The sequence below is a fragment of the Dasypus novemcinctus genome, chromosome 6 (assembly GCF_030445035.2).
Source record: "Dasypus novemcinctus isolate mDasNov1 chromosome 6, mDasNov1.1.hap2, whole genome shotgun sequence".
NCBI lineage: Eukaryota > Metazoa > Chordata > Mammalia > Cingulata > Dasypodidae > Dasypus > Dasypus novemcinctus.
In genome coordinates, this window is record NC_080678.1 from 47,603,568 (window position 1) to 47,620,619 (window position 17,052).

General features: G+C 41.7%; 1 protein-coding gene across 1 annotated transcript in view; it reads left to right on the forward strand.

Moving 5' to 3' along the window:
• The first annotated feature begins 3,051 nt into the window (after positions 1 to 3,051).
• HECTD2 (HECT domain E3 ubiquitin protein ligase 2) overlaps positions 3,052 to 17,052 on the forward strand; it is a 131,357-nt gene continuing 117,356 nt past the window's right edge. Inside the window, exon 1 of the mRNA XM_058298765.1 lies at positions 3,052 to 3,305. Within this exon, the coding sequence (XP_058154748.1) occupies positions 3,168 to 3,305 (138 nt within the window). The 5' untranslated portion in view covers positions 3,052 to 3,167. The remainder of the gene's footprint in view (positions 3,306 to 17,052) is intronic.

The window sequence follows — 17,052 nt, forward strand, 5'->3', positions numbered from 1 at the left end:
TTTAAAGCAAATTACTAAATCTAGTTGAAAACAATAGGAAAGTGTATTAGAGAGCCAAAGGGTTGCTGATGCAAAGTACCAGAAATCTGTTGGCTTTCATAAAGGGTATTTATTTAGGGTAGAATCTTATAGTCACAAGGCTCTAGAGAGTCCAACTGAAGGTATCATAAGAGGTACTTTCTTATCCAAAGTCATTTGCCACATGTTGAAGCAAGATGGCAGGCAATGTTTGTGAAGGTTCAGCCTTCCTCTTTCCTCTCTCATCCAGGCATTTTTTTAAAGCAAATTACTAAATCTAGTTGAAAACAATAGGAAAGTGTATTAGAGAGCCAAAGGGTTGCTGATGCAAAGTACCAGAAATCTGTTGGCTTTCATAAAGGGTATTTATTTAGGGTAGAATCTTATAGTCACAAGGCTCTAGAGAGTCCAACTGAAGGTATCATAAGAGGTACTTTCTTATCCAAAGTCATTTGCCACGTGTTGAAGCAAGATGGCAGGCAATGTTTGTGAAGGTTCAGCCTTCCTCTTTCCTCTTAAGGTTGCATGGTCCGGGTTTCTTCTGATCTCAGCGTAGGCTGGCATGCAGCTCATCTCTCTCCGCAGGGCTCGTTTCTTTCCCGGCTCAGCTGCTCTGGTCTCTTCACAAGGTCAGCTATAGACTACCAGGTTCATCTCTCTTCAACCCTGGCCTCTGCCGTATCCAATGAGCTGTCTCTATTCCTCTGTGTTCTTCTCCTGTGTATCTACTTCCCTGTGGGGTCTCTTTCATTGCCCACCAAGGGGGTGGGACTCAACACTGAGTCGATCTCTAATGATGTGGTTGACTCAAAGCCCTAATCTTAACATAATTTAATCAGACATCTCAGCTGAATCTAATACAATCAAAGGAGCAGAACAGTTTACAAACATAATCAACATCTCTTCCTAAAATTCACAAATATCAAACCACCACAGAAAGAGAATACTTTGCCTCTAGTATTTGTTATGAAACTAGATTTAAAATCACAGAATATCTTGGATTATAGTTAAAGGATCCAGTGTCTAAAATAACATTTGAGTCGTTGCTGTATCAAAAGATCAGAATGCTGACCCACTACATGTGGGGAATATTTTTATGTTCCTCTCTATGGGATGAGGATCTCAGAAGCTTAAGAAGGAAAGAAAATCCTGAAAAAGAAGAAAAATAGAAAGGAGACCAATGATGCTTCAATGTAATGTCTGTATACATCATTTCCTCCAAGGCTAATTAGCACTGAAAGACATTTTTGCTGACTATATGGCACTTACTCCATACGTCTTTTTTTTTTTTAATTAACATTTAATAGTTGCTGACGGCAACTATAATAAAACTAGAAAAGCTTTCTATAAAAGAAAGCCAGAATTTATAATTTAGAAGACAATCTTAAATACTAATTATTGTATTCATTACATTGCTTGCTGCATATCTGCTTGTTACAAATTCTGGGTTTGAAAAAGGTGCAACCTCATCTCAGCTACTACAAGCTGCTATAACTAGCACTTAGTTAAACTAGTGATCTGGAATACACTGAATTATGTAAACAATAGATAATCCAAAAATCATCTTTGGATTTGTTTGTTTCAAAGACATTTTGGTTTAGAATCGGCATATCTTTGATCTGGAAATTCATTCAACCTGTAACAAAATAATGAAGCCACAACCTAAAAATCTGAAGACCTGAATGTTGAGAAATTTCCTATTTTTAACCAGTGATACAATGTATTCTTACTCTCTCCCTTCTCTTAGATCAGCAGGTGTCTCACTGTTTCAGTCGACTGAGGAAAGGAAAAGAAATTGCCTATGTCTTGCTGATGGTGGTGGGGGAGGGGGTTGTTTCAATATTATGATTAAAAGCTTTCCTCTTTAGTTCTAAAGTTCTTACCCATATTTTATAATGATCTGATATTAAGGATTAAGCAGTAGCATTTGGGTATGTCCATCTGCAATTTACAGAAGGAAGGGAAAAATGAAGAGACTGAAGGGCAGCAAAGGGATGCAGGGAGACGGCGAGATGTAGGCGCGTGGGACAGGAAGGGAGAGGCGGATTTGGCAGTGAAGAGGGGGGAAAGGAACGTGGAATGAGAAGTGCGGTCTGGCCATCCTGCCCTCTTTGGGGGAAGGTGGGGCCCACATCTTCCCCGCCGCCCTCTTCCCCCACCCTCCCGACTTTTCCTGTGTAGGTGGAAGCTGTCAGAGCATCAAGAAAGTGTCAGTTGACAAAGAAAGGAAAGACTGTCTCCCGAAGAGGCCGGGCTCTCAGCCGCCTCTCCTGAGAGGCGGCAGGCGGGCAGACAGAGCGGGGGCCAGCAGCGGCTCCGAGGCGGGACGGCTGCAGGGGCCGCGCGCAACCAAGGCCGCCAGCGCAGACTCTTGGGCCGAGGGCGCTCCCCCAAGGCTTTCGGTGACCCAGGTCAGGGTCGCCCCGCCAAGGAGAACCTGCTAAGCTCGCCCCGTCTCACAAGCCCCGCTCGCGCGCTCTCTATCCCCGCCCGACCCTTTCCAGACCTCGCCTTGCGCCCCCGAGGTTAGACCCTACACTGCGGCCCCGGCGAGCTGGGAGCAGGATTCCCTCCTCGTCAGCTCGGGCGACGGGCGCAAACAACATGGCGACCTGGCGTCGGCCGCGGCGCCTCCTCCGCCCGCCCGCGGGCCAGGCGGAGCGGATGGCTGCAGCCCGGGCGGCCGCGGCCGGGGTCCCAAACCCGCGACCGCGAGCCCGGGGGTGGGTGGAGGAGGCCGCGGCGTGGGGCGGGCGCGGCGGGCGCGAGGCGCGGACAGCCGGGCGCGCCTGCCCGGCTCGGGCGTGGGCGGCGGGAGGGAGAGGCGAGGCGGGTGCCCGGCAGCCGGGCGCGCGCGCGGGGGGCCCCAGGGCGGCAGGGGCGGGGCGGCGGGAGGGAGAGGCGAGGCGGGTGCCCGGCAGCCGGGCGCGCGCGCGGGGGGCCCCAGGGCGGCAGGGGCGGGGCGGCGGGAGGGAGAGGCGGGGCGGGTGCCCGGCAGCCGGGCGCGCGCGCGGGGGCCCCGGGGCGGCAGGGGCGGGGCGGCGGCGGCGGCGGCGGGGGAAAGCGGCGGCCAGAGCCCTCTCGCGGCCGCGGCGGCAGCAGCGCCAGCCCCAGCCCGCAGCCCGGCTGCCGCCGCCGCCTGGCCCGACATGAGCGAGGCGGGTCGGGTCCCCTCGCCCGCCGCGCCGCCGGCGGTGGCGACGGCTGCGCCCGAGGAGAAGAGAGGGAAGGAGCCCGAGCGCGAGAAGCTGCCGCCCATCGTGCCGGCGGGCGCGGGCGCGACCGCGGTAGGTGCCCGGCGGGTCCGCGAGGCGCCCCGACGGCGGGCGTCGGGGAGAGGGCAGGGGGCGCCGCGGGGTCGGCGTCTCCTCCGGGGACCCCGGGGACCGCCCAGGGCGACGCACCTCGGGCGGAAACACGGGAGCTGTGCTTTGTGGACCGCCCTGAACGCTTCGCTGGCTGCACCTTCCATCCTCGGGAAATGTTGCCGGGGCTGGGAGGGGATCCCGCTTTATGGTTTTGGTTATTTTCTCTATTTCGCCCCCCACTTTCAATAGGGAAATGAAGTGCATCTTGGAGTCGGCATTATCTATTGGATGAGGATAAGATGTCAGCGAGGCGGGAGTGGTTTTTCCACCGAGGTGCCTGCCTGCCGTGGAGGCGAGGAGATTTCCCTCTTTTCGTCGCTTTTCTTTCCCTCCCCCCTTCAGATGGCACAGCCTCTGCGGCGAGGTTCCACTAAATTGTGACCTTTCCCTTGCTCTCGGGGAAGTGGGAGGTAGATGCATCCGTGAGGGTTTTATTTTTCATATGGTACGGATATGTGACTTGAGGCGGGGAGGCTCTTTCAACCTTTTATTTAATCTCAAATTATCTAAGCTTGAGAGGGATGGTTTTTCAAGCTGGATTTTCTTAAGGGTTATTTGGAGCGCGCTCTCAGACATTTCAAACTATGATGTAATGGGACAGCTCCCTGCCCCCTCCCTGTTTCTCCGGGTGGTTTTTACTCTGGCTACTTTGGAGCACAAAAAAAATTATTCTCTCATTTTGAAACTTTCATTTGGCATAATATTTAAATACTTTTCGAGAGTTTGCTTTATTAAAGACTGTCACATGTCATGCAGCTGTGCATGACAAAATAGTAAAAGTTTGGTGAATATTGTACATTTCTTTATTCCTAATTGCAACTTTTGCAAAACCCCCTCCCCAAATGATTAAGAATTTATTTTAAAAAACAAAACAAAACTCAGTCTTTTAAAGTATTAGTATTAGGAATAATGTTTCGAGTCCATAGACTGTACAAAAATGTGTAAGGACTATAACTGGAATTTGTTAGAACAAGTTCTTCAGGATAAAGCAGTGCAGCAAATTGTGCACAGTAATAAAACGACAGTAAAAAAATACAGCTACAATGGATTGGTAAATTTGAGCTGGAATAAGGGATTACTTTGAGAAAGCTGGCCCCTAGGTTTTCAGTTTATATAGGAAGTTCTTAACTCAAAAATAGGTCGTGTTCCAACAGTTCATTTCTAAGTCCTTTGTTTAAGACAGGGAATGCATATATTTATAGAAACAGTTTCATGAATGGGCTTAGCTCCTCAAACAAGCATTGCCGACTCCCCACCCCCACCCCCAAAGCAGGAAAAAAACTTGAAGGTTTGAGATGAAACCTTGCGGAAATTGATGCACTTGCTATTACAGGTCCATGACCTGTTATCTGAAATCCTTGACTTTGGCATTCAGAGTCTTTCAGATTTTAGAAAAGTAATATGATACATATGCCCTATATTATATAATACCCTCAGTGGGGTCCAGGCTAATTCCCTATAATCAAGCATATTAAATAATTCTGCTGTGAAATAGATGCTGTATTCATTCTAAAAGGGATAAAGTCTGACTATAAGTAGTCTCATGCCAGTTCAGGTCAAGTTTGATTATCAGAGTTCAGGTCGGGCCATGTTTTGCCAGGAAATGAGTTACAACCTTTCAGTTTTAAGAATTGTGAACCAAGGATTATGGATTTGTACTACTAATCAAACAGAATAGAGTTCAAGAAGATGTTTTAAATCTTCGAGTTAAACCTTGAAAAGACAGGTTAAAATAGAAAAGAATGAGGAGGAATCAAAAAACTTGAGATTCGGAAGGCAATTCCTAATGCTTTACAAAGTCTTTCAGATCTGGTAGTATTGTTTATTTTTAATGACAGTTTAACATCAGAATTTATGGCTCTTATTTGCATTGACAGGTTTGTTATTATTACCCAGAGAAGAGGACTTTTTCTCAGTTTTGTAGCAAGAGTGAGAAGAGCAAGGAGTAGAGGAGGGTCTTATCAATGATATGTGTGTATTTTTCAAGGAGATTTACAGAGATAGAACTGATTGAAAACTATAGCAGTGAAAAGCCATAGTCAAGATAATAGATATTTTGTCCTTCCAAGGCAGGAAAGCTAGGAGAGTCAGATGATGACTTGAGTTCACAAGCGGGTGAGGAAAGCCTTGGTGTGTGGGGTGAGGAAAGTTTGTGACCTGTTGATTTGGATTAAATAGAGCTCCTGAGGCTTGCCATCAATAACTTTTTCTTTGAGGCACTTCAGTGTTTCTTCCTCTTTCCCTTGGTTAACAGTTTTTTGTATTCAGATTGACTTTATGACTCAATTCAAGTGTCCCTACAATAGTGGCTTTCCCAAAAATTAATGCATCACATTTTTGAGAGTATGAAAACAATTTAGAGTGACAACTCACTAAATAAATAGACCAGAATATGATGATCCTAAATAAGGTTGAAGAGTTTTGACTATACCCTGGAAGTGTAAAGAAAGAGGTAGGGGTAGAGGAGAGGGTGCTGGGTGATTAATTATAAGGTCACCCATGTATGAGGGAAGTCCATTTTAGCCAGAAGGTCCCTATCAGTTTGTTCTCAAACATGACTGAACCCTGGAGTTGCTTGGTAGCCTGTTAAAAGTCCTTATTTCCAGACCTCACCCTAGAGTACCGTTTTCAACCTTTGATGCACAGCAGTCATCTGGGGAAATTTTAAAGCTATCAGTGTCCAGGTATTAATGCAGGTCAATTAAGGCTCAGGCATCAGTGTTTTGTTTTGTATTATTTCTCCAGGTTTAGCCAAGGTTTAAAACTGATACTCTATATCGTGAATTAGAAGTGCCATGTGTGAGACCTAGGAATCTGTATTTTTAGTTCCATTCCCCCAAGGATAGTTTTGGAGCAGTAATTGAAATGGACTAGTGAAAGGTATGAATTAAATAAATGAATGAGACACAGCAGAAATCAGGTGTGGTAGGGAATTGACAAGAATGGCAGTTAAAAGCGTTTTGAGTTAGAGATACTCAAGAGGCTCAAGATAGAGCTCTCAGAGGACTATCACTGTTCGGCCTTGATACTGTGGAGCTGTCCAATCAACAGAATCAATAAGAATAAAGAATTTAAAATAGTGTATGGGTATGAAGGGCTGATGATGTGAATATTGAATTTATTGAGGTTGATGGATTAGAATGGAGGAAAAGAATGTTATAAATTAGTTGCTGGTGTAATGCAGCAATTAGGGGGGAAAAGTAGTGAATGAGGAAGAAAAACAGTCAAAAGGAAGGGCAGAAATAAAGGGGCAAATGAGGGTGAGTTTATCTGTTTTAGCATTTAAATCAGGTGAATCTCTGTGGGATAGAGTAACAAGGAATGAAGTTGGTTCAAAAAAGAGCTAGATTTTCCTTAGAGAGGTGAAGAGAAATAGAAGAAATCAGTTTAGAATTTGAAAGAGAAGCTTGTCTATGAGGAAGGCAAAGAAACTTGTCAAGTAGGTAGAAGGTGAGGAGAGTTTGAGGGAAAACATAAGATGTTTGGGTTAGTATAAGCTTGAGGATTTGAAGTCATTGTAAATGGGGATCAATGTGTGCAGAACTGTGAAGAAAGGCCTTAAAATAAAGGTAATTATTTTAGCTGGCTGTTCATTGAAGGATGGTAAGATTTGAATGGGCAAAAGAGTGGAAAAAGTAATCCAGTGGGGAAAAACAACATGAGCAAGGCTTAAAGGGAAGAATTAAGGAGTAATAAAGCTAGCTCAATGGAAGCATGCTGGGAACTCATGGGAGATAATAAGACTGCATTGGAGGTCGGGGTGTGGGAGGTGTGGGGTATGGGGGGGGGGGGTGTGTGAAGCCAGATCACTAAGCAGAGAAGTTTGGACTTTATTCTGTGGTTGGTGGTAAGCCATTGAAATTTCTTAAATAGAAGAACTGCTTAATGAAATCAGTGGAATGTATAGTTAGATTGGAGTAGGGAGAAGGAAGAGAGTGAAGAAAGGAGCTTTGTAGTTCATGCTTGAGGTAGTAAGTGCATCCACTAGGCTAGTGGCCATGGAATAAAGTGTAAGGCATGGAAGAATCCACATGATGTGGAACCTAACTAAAAAACAGGAAAGGAGACGGAAGTTTAATAAAGAAAAAGGATTCTAAGTTTTCTAGATGTGACCTCTCAGAAAAATATTTGCGTAAAAAGGCAGTGTAGCACATACCATTTCAAATAATCTTGTGTGTGTGTGTGCTTGTATGTGTGTGTGAGAGCTTACATAAAACTCTGCCCAGCTAGGTCCTTGGAACAATCATATATATGGAAAATTGTATGCTCTTTGCCCATTATGTTCTAATCAAGAAGTGTCTTAGTTTTCCAAGGCTTGCTGTAACAACTGCTACAAACTGGTTGACTTAAGCAACAGAATTTTATTGTTTCATCATTTTCGAGGCTAGAAGTCCTAAATTAAGGTATAGGCAGTCCGTATTTTTTCCAAAGTCTGTAGTCTTCTGGTGGTGGCTTGAGGCACTGTGCTAAGCATTTTCCATGTATTCTCTCACACACAATCACACAACCCTGTAAGGAAGACATTGTTCTCAGTTCACAGAAAGAATCTGAGAGTCAGAGAAGTTATATGTATCTTGTCAAAGGGTAAAACGGCTAGTAACAGTTTGAGCTTGGTTTAAAATTGAGATGTTTCTGATTCAAAAACCTATGCTTTCCCCCCTTTCCATATATCCTGTATCTGTGGTCATAATTTAGGGGCCATGTAATATAGTGCCAAGAATCTGTACCTAGAACAGTATTTCTATTTTAAAAAAGAGGATGTACTCCAATGACATATTTGTTCAAAATTTATCAGAGATAGAACTATTATGATAGAGAAATATGTATTCTAGGATATCTGATAATTTGAGTTTTAATATTATGGTATGACTATATCACTAAATTCTGTAGCTTTGATGCTTTCTTTCACATCCTTTATCAAGCTTTACGCCCTGTGGATGTTGCCTTTTTTAACCCATATCCCTTCCCACCACATTCTCTCTCTCTTCTTTCTCATCCACACTCATTGAATTAAGGGATATCATGTACTCTCTGAACTCTTTATGAAGGGTGTATGTCTAATTTTCTGTGAATTCCTTTTTTGAAGAGGAAAAGAAATAGCTTTAAAAGGGGGTACAGCTGTTATTGCCAGAGTAGCAGCTTTTTGCATAGTGTTTGTAAATTGACTTGCTTATTTTTAGAGTTGGTAGAAGAGAGAACAGAGAGATAAACAGAAAGTAACTGAGGAAATGGGTAGAACTGAGAAAGCTCTGGAAAGCTTTGATGTCCCTACTTTTTCTCCTGTTTTTTTTTTCTTAGTATCATAATTCTAGAGGTATAGGATCCCTTCTTGTGTTGTAGAATGTTACACTGCTGAAACTTACTGATATGATTAGCTAGTTGTTCTTTTAAGGTGGTATTTGTAACTTGGATGATATCTATGTGACATTTGGCCTGGTGCTTTTGCATTTAGCAAGCAGTCAGAAATTTCTTTTTGAATGAATGCAATCAAATGAATTCGCCTTTTAAAAATAGGAATTTTTGAAAATTTAATATTTGGCTAAATTGAAAAGTCAATTTAAAGTTTGATTCTAGTGATTAAAGAAAGATATATTTTAAATTAACTTGCTTTTCTTAACTTTTTAATTTTTATTTTTAAAGAAGCTTTATATTACATAAATTTTACATAAAAAATGTTGAGTGTTCCCATATACTCCTCTCCCTCCCCCACTTTCCCCCACCAACAACATCTTTCATTAGTGTGGTACATTTGTTACAATCGATGAGCACATACTGAAGCATTTCTACTAACCGGGGTATGTAATTTACATTATAGTTTACACTTTGTACCGCACAGTTTTATAGATTTTGTCAAAGTACATAATGGCCTGTATCAGTCATTGCAATGTCATGCAGAACAATTTCAGTGTCCCCCAAATGCCCCATGTAATATACAGTTTTATAGATTTTGTCAAAGTACATAATGGCCTGTATCAGTCATTGCAATGTCATGCAGAACAATTTCAGTGTCCCCCAAATGCCCCATGTAATACCTATTCTTCCCTCTAGCTCCCATCAGAACCTCTGGTGATCACTGCCTTTATATCAATGATACAAGTTCTTCCAATGATACAAGTTCATACAAGTAGAATAATGCTGTCTACTTTAGTCCATAGTTGCATTCTCAATCTTGAGGATTTGGTATGGTGATGCCTACTCTGTTTCTGATTGAGAGGCGGCTTAGATCACATTGGGTAGATGGATGGAACTGTCTTGTTCTAGGCTTTTGGGGGATGGGCATTGTCCATCATCATCCTTTTGTTAGTTGTCTTGGGTGAATTCAAAGAACTGGAGAGTAGGTGTTGCAACTCTGCTGAGATACATGGCTTAACTGGTATATGAACAAACTGAAGACTTAAGTCTCTGGGACATATATTTAATGAGTATAATGCTAATTATAGGCCAAACAAAAGGTACAGAAGAGCCATGTGTAGGGAAATTAGAAATGAGTCTATGTTACATTGGGGAGCACATATTCCAAAGTAAGTCCCACTGACAGTGTGCCAAATTCCTGAGATTGTCTGCTCTGCCTATACTGTCTGTACATTTCTAGAGCCCTCAGGAGCCCCGCTGTTTGAGACAGTCCTCACTGTGGCAGTCAACGAAATCCTTCTGAGATGTGCACTGACCTCCCGACTTGCTTTGAAATCTCTTAGCCATTAAAACTCATTTGTATTGAATATTTCCCCCACTTGGTCAAGTTCTTTTTCCAGATGCATCACTAGTTGGTGCTTGGGAATAATTGCTTGATGCCAGAGAGGCTCATCCCTGGGAGTCATGTCCCATACCGAGGGGAAGATAGTGCATTTATACGCTGAGTTTGACTTAGAGAAAGGCCACATTTGAGCAAAAAGGAGACTTTCAGGAAGTAACTCTTAGGCAATGATATAATACTAGGCTAAGTTTCAGTTTCACAGAAACAAGGTTGATAAGTACAATCATAAATATCAGGGGCCTGGTGTAATGGTCTGTCCTTCTTTGCTAGGCACTGACAATGTACTCAGGGGATTTTTGCTGCTCTATTAGAGAATGTTTCCCAGGAAGGGAATTCAGTATTCTTTTGGTTGTTGTGTGGGTCTCCACCCACCAAGACAATGTCCCATGACCACTTGAACATATTCATATGCCATAGAGGCATACCCCAGGTGCACCCCTCCCCACACATCCCCCCATCACTGACACTCCACACCGGTGCTTCTCCCTTGCCACAATTGTGATCTTCTGTGATCCAAAACCTCCCCAAAACCAAAGCCAAAAAATAAACAAAAATAAAAATAATAGTAACAAATAAAATATAAAAATTAAAAATTAAAATATAAAATAAGAAATTTTTTCATTGTCTTTCATCACTGTAAGATCTGATGTCTTTTATGTACACTGACAGTTTCTTCCGTATGTCCCGCAAGTGTCTTTTTTGTGTGTGTGCTTTATCTCCAAAGAAGCTTTAGTTTACAGAAAAGTCACATAGAAAATATAGAGGATTCCCCAATACCCAACCCCCCCCTTTTCCAACTTTCCCCTTTTAATAACATGTTACAGTTATTAATTTTTGAAGAATAAGGTTCGTAGTTACCTGCAACAATATTAGGGCTTGACATATTAGTCTGTTTTCTTATATTAGGCACTGCTTATGTTCTCAAGAGATTCTTGCTCCTCTAATTAAGAACATAGAAGGATTCCCCAGGATGGGAGTTTAATATTTTCTTTCTTATTGTGTCTATCTCCATCTACTGAAATACACTATGACAAGGTGAACACTTTTGTATTCCAAATGCATCCTATACCACATAGCCTCCCACTGCTGAAATCCTGTGCCAGTAACCCTCCCCTACCATATTTCTCAAAAGAACATTCCCACCATTGTAGTTTTACCACAGACCTGCAAATCCCCAGAGATAACCTGTTCCTCTAGCTCTCCCCCCCAGTTCCATGGATAGTCAAAACCAACCTCTTCTTACACCCCCTCACATTCTAGCACCATTTGAACCCAATCACATCACAGCACCACTCTCACACCATCCACTGCCCATCTACCCTTCCACCTCCACCTTATTATAGACTTTACTCATACTGAGCAACAGCACATTACCCTCTACTCCCTTTCTGTCTCATGATAACCTATCTTCCAGACTCTACCTATGTGAGTCTGCTAAATTTGCTTAAGTCATATCAGTGAGGCCACGTAATATTTGTCCTTCAGTGACTGGCTTATTTCACTTAACATAAGCTTTTCAAGATTCATACTTGTTGTCCCGTGTATTAATAATGCATTCCTTCTTATAGCTGAGTAATATTACATTGTATGTATATACCACAATTTGCTTATCCATTCATCTGTTGATGGACACTTGGTTTGCTTCCAACTTTTGGCATTAGTGAATAGTGCCTCTTCGAACTATGTATGCATATACCTCTTCATATACCTGCTTTCAATTCTTCTGGGTATATACCCAGAAGTGGGATTGCTGGATCATATGGCAATCTATAGTTAACTTCCTGAGAAACCACCAAACCGTTCTACACAATGGCTGTACCATTTTACATTCCCACCCGCAATGGATGAGTGTTTCCTTTCCTCCACCTCCTCTCCAACACTTGTAGTTTTCTGTTTGTTTTTGTTTTGTTTTGTTTTGTTAATTTATTGAAGTATATACTCATACATAAACATACATAAACAATAAGTGTATAGTAATACTTGTGAACTTATAAAACAATTATACATAACCTCATATAGGACTCTCATTCCTCACCCTACCATCAATACCTTGCATTGTTGTGAAACATTTTTAACCCATGATTAATGAGCATCCTCAAAATATTACTACTAACCAAAGTATTCTTCCCCCAGTCTACCCTATTATTATTATTTGTATATCATTTTTACATGAACATACATAGACAATAAATGTACAGTAAAACTTACAAAGCAAACATGCATAACATCGTACAGGGGACCCATATGTCAACCCTTCACCAACCCCTTGCATTGCGAAACATTTGTTACAAATTATGAAAGGATATTGTCAAAATCTTACTACTAACTATAGTCCTTATCTTATATTTGCTGTATTTTCCCCCAACTCACCCTATTATTATTTTTTAAATATATTATTTTTTGTTAAATATATATTTATGGCAGAAGTTGACAGACGTTGTAAACTTACAAAACAATCATGCATATGTGCAGAATTCCCAAACAATACCCCTCTATCAACATGCCACACTATGGTAGAACATTTGTTAGATTATGAGATAATATCCTCAGATTATTACCAGGTCCACAGCATACGTATGGCTTTTTCCATGCTCCACCATTATCAACACAGTACATCTTTGGCAAAGATGCATGAATATTACATTATTACTGTTAACTACAGTCCACCGGTCATTCCAGTTGTATTTTTCCCATGCTTCTCCACATGCCCACCACCCTAAATAGTGAAGTACATCTGCTCTAACTCACAAAGGACACTCTTGAATCTGTACCATCAACCACAATTATCATCACCTCTGAGTTTAATGTGCTATTCAGTCCCTAGATTATTTTCTAGCTTTCTGTCAATTGATATTTACATCCATAGACTACCATTTTCAGCCACATTCCCATTTATAAATCAGCTGTTACTCACTATAATGTGTTACCATCAACTCTGTACATTTCCACACTTTTACAGTAAAGTTAATTAAAATTTCCACCTACATTAAACATCAGTAGTCCATCTCAGTCCTCCTCTTCTTTAAGCATCCACCACCTACCACCAGGTCTTGAAGATATTTTCCTACATTTTCTTCCAGAAGCTTTATAGTTCTTGCTTTCATATTTAGGTTTTTTATCCATTTTGAGTTAATTTTTTTATTAGGTATGAGATAGGGGTCCTTTTTCCTTCTTTTGGCTATGGATATCCAGTTCTCTCAGCATCATTTGTTGAATGAACTGTTCTGCTCAAGCTGGTTGGGTTTGACAGGCTAGTCAAAAATCACTTGACCATAGATGAGAGGGTCTGTTTCTGAACCATCAGTTTGGTTCCATTGATCTATGTGTCTGTCTTTATGCCAGTACCATTGCTGTTTTTACCACTGTAGCTGGGTAATATGATTTAAAGTCCAGAAACAAGAGTCCTCCAACTTCACTTTTCCTTTTTAAGATTGTTTTCACTATTCAGGACCCCTTACCCTTCCAAATAATTTTGATAATCATGTTCTCCATTTATTTTTAAAATGCTGGTGGAATTTTTATTGGGATTGCATAGATATCAACATGAGTAGAACTGATATTGTAATGATACTTAGTTTTCCAATCTGTGCGCATAGTCTTACAATTATTTAGGTCTTTTAAAATTTCTTTTAACAATGAGTTGTAGTTTTCTCAATATAAGTGGTTTACATCGTTGGTTAAGTTTATTCCAAAATATTTGTTTTAATCTGTCATATTTTATTTTCACCACTCTTTTAGTAACTTTTACTTTTACTGATATAATCTACATTTCTAGACTCTCTTCCATGCTCTCTCTCCTGTCTTTTATTTTCAGTCTATAGCACAACCTTTAATATTTCTTGCAAAGCTGGTCTCTTGGTTACAAACTCTCTTAGTTTTTGTTTATCTGTGAATATTCTAAACTTGTCCTAATTTTTAAAAGACGGTCTTGTTGGAAATAAGATGCTTGGCTGGAAATTTTTGTCTTGCAGTATCTTAAATTTATCATACCACTGTCTTTTGCCTCCATGGTTTCTGGTGAGAAATCAGCAGTTAATCTTATTGGGTATCCCTTATATGTTATACATTGCTTTTCTCTTGCTGCTCTCAGAATTCTCTCTTTGTCTTTGTCATTTAACATTCTGATTAGTATGTGTCTTGGAGTTAGTCTATTCAGATTTATTTGGGTGGTAGTACATTGTGTTCCTTGGACATGGATAGCTATGTCCTTCAATAGGGTTGGGAAATTTTCTACCATTATTTCTTCAAATATTCCTTCTGCCCCTTTTTCCTTCTCCTTCTGGGACACCTAGGACACATATATTTGCATGTCTCTTTCTGTCATTTAGTTCCCTGACACCCTGTTCATTTTTTTCCATTCTTTTCTTCATCTGTTCTGTTGTTTGTTTGCTTGCAGAGGCCATTTCTTCAAGCTCACCAATCCTCTCTTCTGCCTCCTCTAACTTGCTATTATATGATTCCAGTGTATTTTAAATTTCAATTATTGCACTTTTCATCCCATAAGATTTGCTATTTTTCTATGTATGCTTTTAAATTCTTCTTTGTGCCCATCCATTGTCTTCTCAATATCCTTAATCTCCATCTCATTAAACTTATTAAGGAGATTTGTTTGAACATCTATGGTTAGTTGTCTCAATTCCTTTATATCATCTGGAGGCTTGTCTTGTTCCTTTAACTGGGCCATAACTACCTGTTTCTTGGTGTGGATTGTAATTTTTTGTAGGTGTCTTGGCATCTGCCTTACTAGAGTACTTATTCTGGGTACAGTTTCTCTTTAGTTTAGGGCTTTCTTGCCCTTTCTCCCTTACTGTTGGTATAGTAGGAGCCACGGATGTAGCTGGTGCTGTAAGCTGTGGAGGCTCAAGCTGCCCTCATTGCCCTAGGGACCGATGAAGCTTCTCCCACCTTTTTCCTTTGTCAGGGTTAGGGACAGAACTAGACCCGTGTGTAATATTCCAAGTCGTGCAGGCCTAGACTGTAGTTGCCCAGAGAGACTGATGAAGCTTCGTGCCCCTTTCTCCTCAACCTTGGGCAGGGATAGAGCTGCAGGTGTGAGCCACAATCTATGCTTTGCAGGTTCAAAATGACCACACTTGCCCTGGAAGATTTCTGACTATTCACTCTGTGCCAGCTGAATGTACCTGCAGTTACCAGAGAGGCTGGTTCAGGGTCTGCCAGCTTCTTCCCTGGCAGAGGTGGGGCTGAAGTCTAGGATAGGGCTGCAGACCCATCTGGGTAAAAAAATCCAGTCCCTGTAGTCTCTATGATTTTCAGTCAAACTGACTTCCCCTCATGCTGGGGGCAGAGTCAAAATGGCAGCTACCAGCCTCTTTCAGAGTTGGACAGGTTCAAACCTTAGCTGTTGTTAGGGTTCTACTTTAGCAAGCCAGATTTACTAATTAGTACCTGAAATCGGTGGCCAACCATCTCTTCCTCCTGTTTTCGGGAAATGGAACTTCCAATTCCAGCCTCAGTATGGCTCCTGGGGTGGCTTGTGCCACCAGAATAGGATGATCACTGGCCTCCAGGGCATGGCCTGTATTTTCCTGGAGAGGCTGGCATAGGTCCCGCCAGCTTCCTCCCTGCTGGAGGTGGGGCTGGAGCTTAGACTAGAGCTGCAGTCTGACCTGGATGGAAAGAAGCTGGTCCCTATCTGCACTGTGATTTTCAGTCTTCCCCCCTTCCCCTCTTGCCAGGCAGAGTTAAGATGGCAGCTACTGGCCTCTTTCGGACTTGGACAGGTTCAAACTTTAGTTGTTCTTAGAATTATACTTTAGCCCACTGAATATACTGATCAATAGCTGAAGTTGGTGCCCAACCATCTCTTCCTCCCCTATTTTTGGGAAGTAGAACGTCCAATTCCAGCCATGGAATAGTTCCCTAGTCGGCTTATGCCACCAGTGGAGGATGGGCACTGGCCTTCAGGGCGTGGAGTGCTCTACTCATGATACTTCTCTGCAGATGGGCAGTCTCCTCCTTCCATTCCTTGAAGGGTGTTGCAGGATGCTCTTCTGGTCTCTTGGATCCCCCAAACAGGTGCATCGGATAGCTCTGAGTATTTATTAACTGCCCTGTAGCAGGAGCTGACTCTAGGAGCTCCTTACTCTGCTGCCATCTTGCTGGTTGTCCATGTTTTTATTTTTTTTTAAATAGCCATGAGCCTAATAGGTGTAAAATGATATCTCATTATAGTTCTGATTTGCATTTCCCTAATAGTTCATGATGCTGAGCATCTTTTCATTTGCTTTTTAGCCATTTGTATTTCTTCTTTGAAAAAGTGTCTATTCAGATCTCTAGCCCATTTTTAAAATTGTTTTTTGGTCTTTTAATTTTTGAGATGTAGAATTTCTTTATATAGGCTGGATATTAGGCCCTTATCAAATGAATGGTTACCAAATATTTTCTCCCACTGAGTAGGCTGCATTTTCACTTTCTTGACAAACTCTGTTGAAGCTCAAAAATTTTTAATTTTGAGACTGTCCGTTTATCTATTTTTTCTTTCTTTGCTCAAGCTCTGGGTATAAAGTTTATGAAACTATTTCCTACCACAAGATCTTGTAGATGCTTCCTTACATTATCTTCTAGGATCTTTATGGTCTTAGCTCTTATATTCAACTTTTTGATCCATCTTGAATTAATTTTGTATAAGATATGAGAGATGTTGGTCCTCTCTCATTCTTTTGGGTATGGGTATCCAGTTCTCCAAGTACCAGTTGTTGAAGAGGCTGTTTTGTCCCTGTTGAGTGGACTTGGTGGCCTTGTCAACTATCAGCTGACTATATATGTGAGGATTCTATATCAGAGCTTTCAGTTTGGTTCCATTGGTCAGTATGTCTATCCTTGTGCCAGTACTATGCAGTTATGACCACTGTAGCTTTGTAGTATTCTTTAAAGTCAGCGTGATTCCTCCAA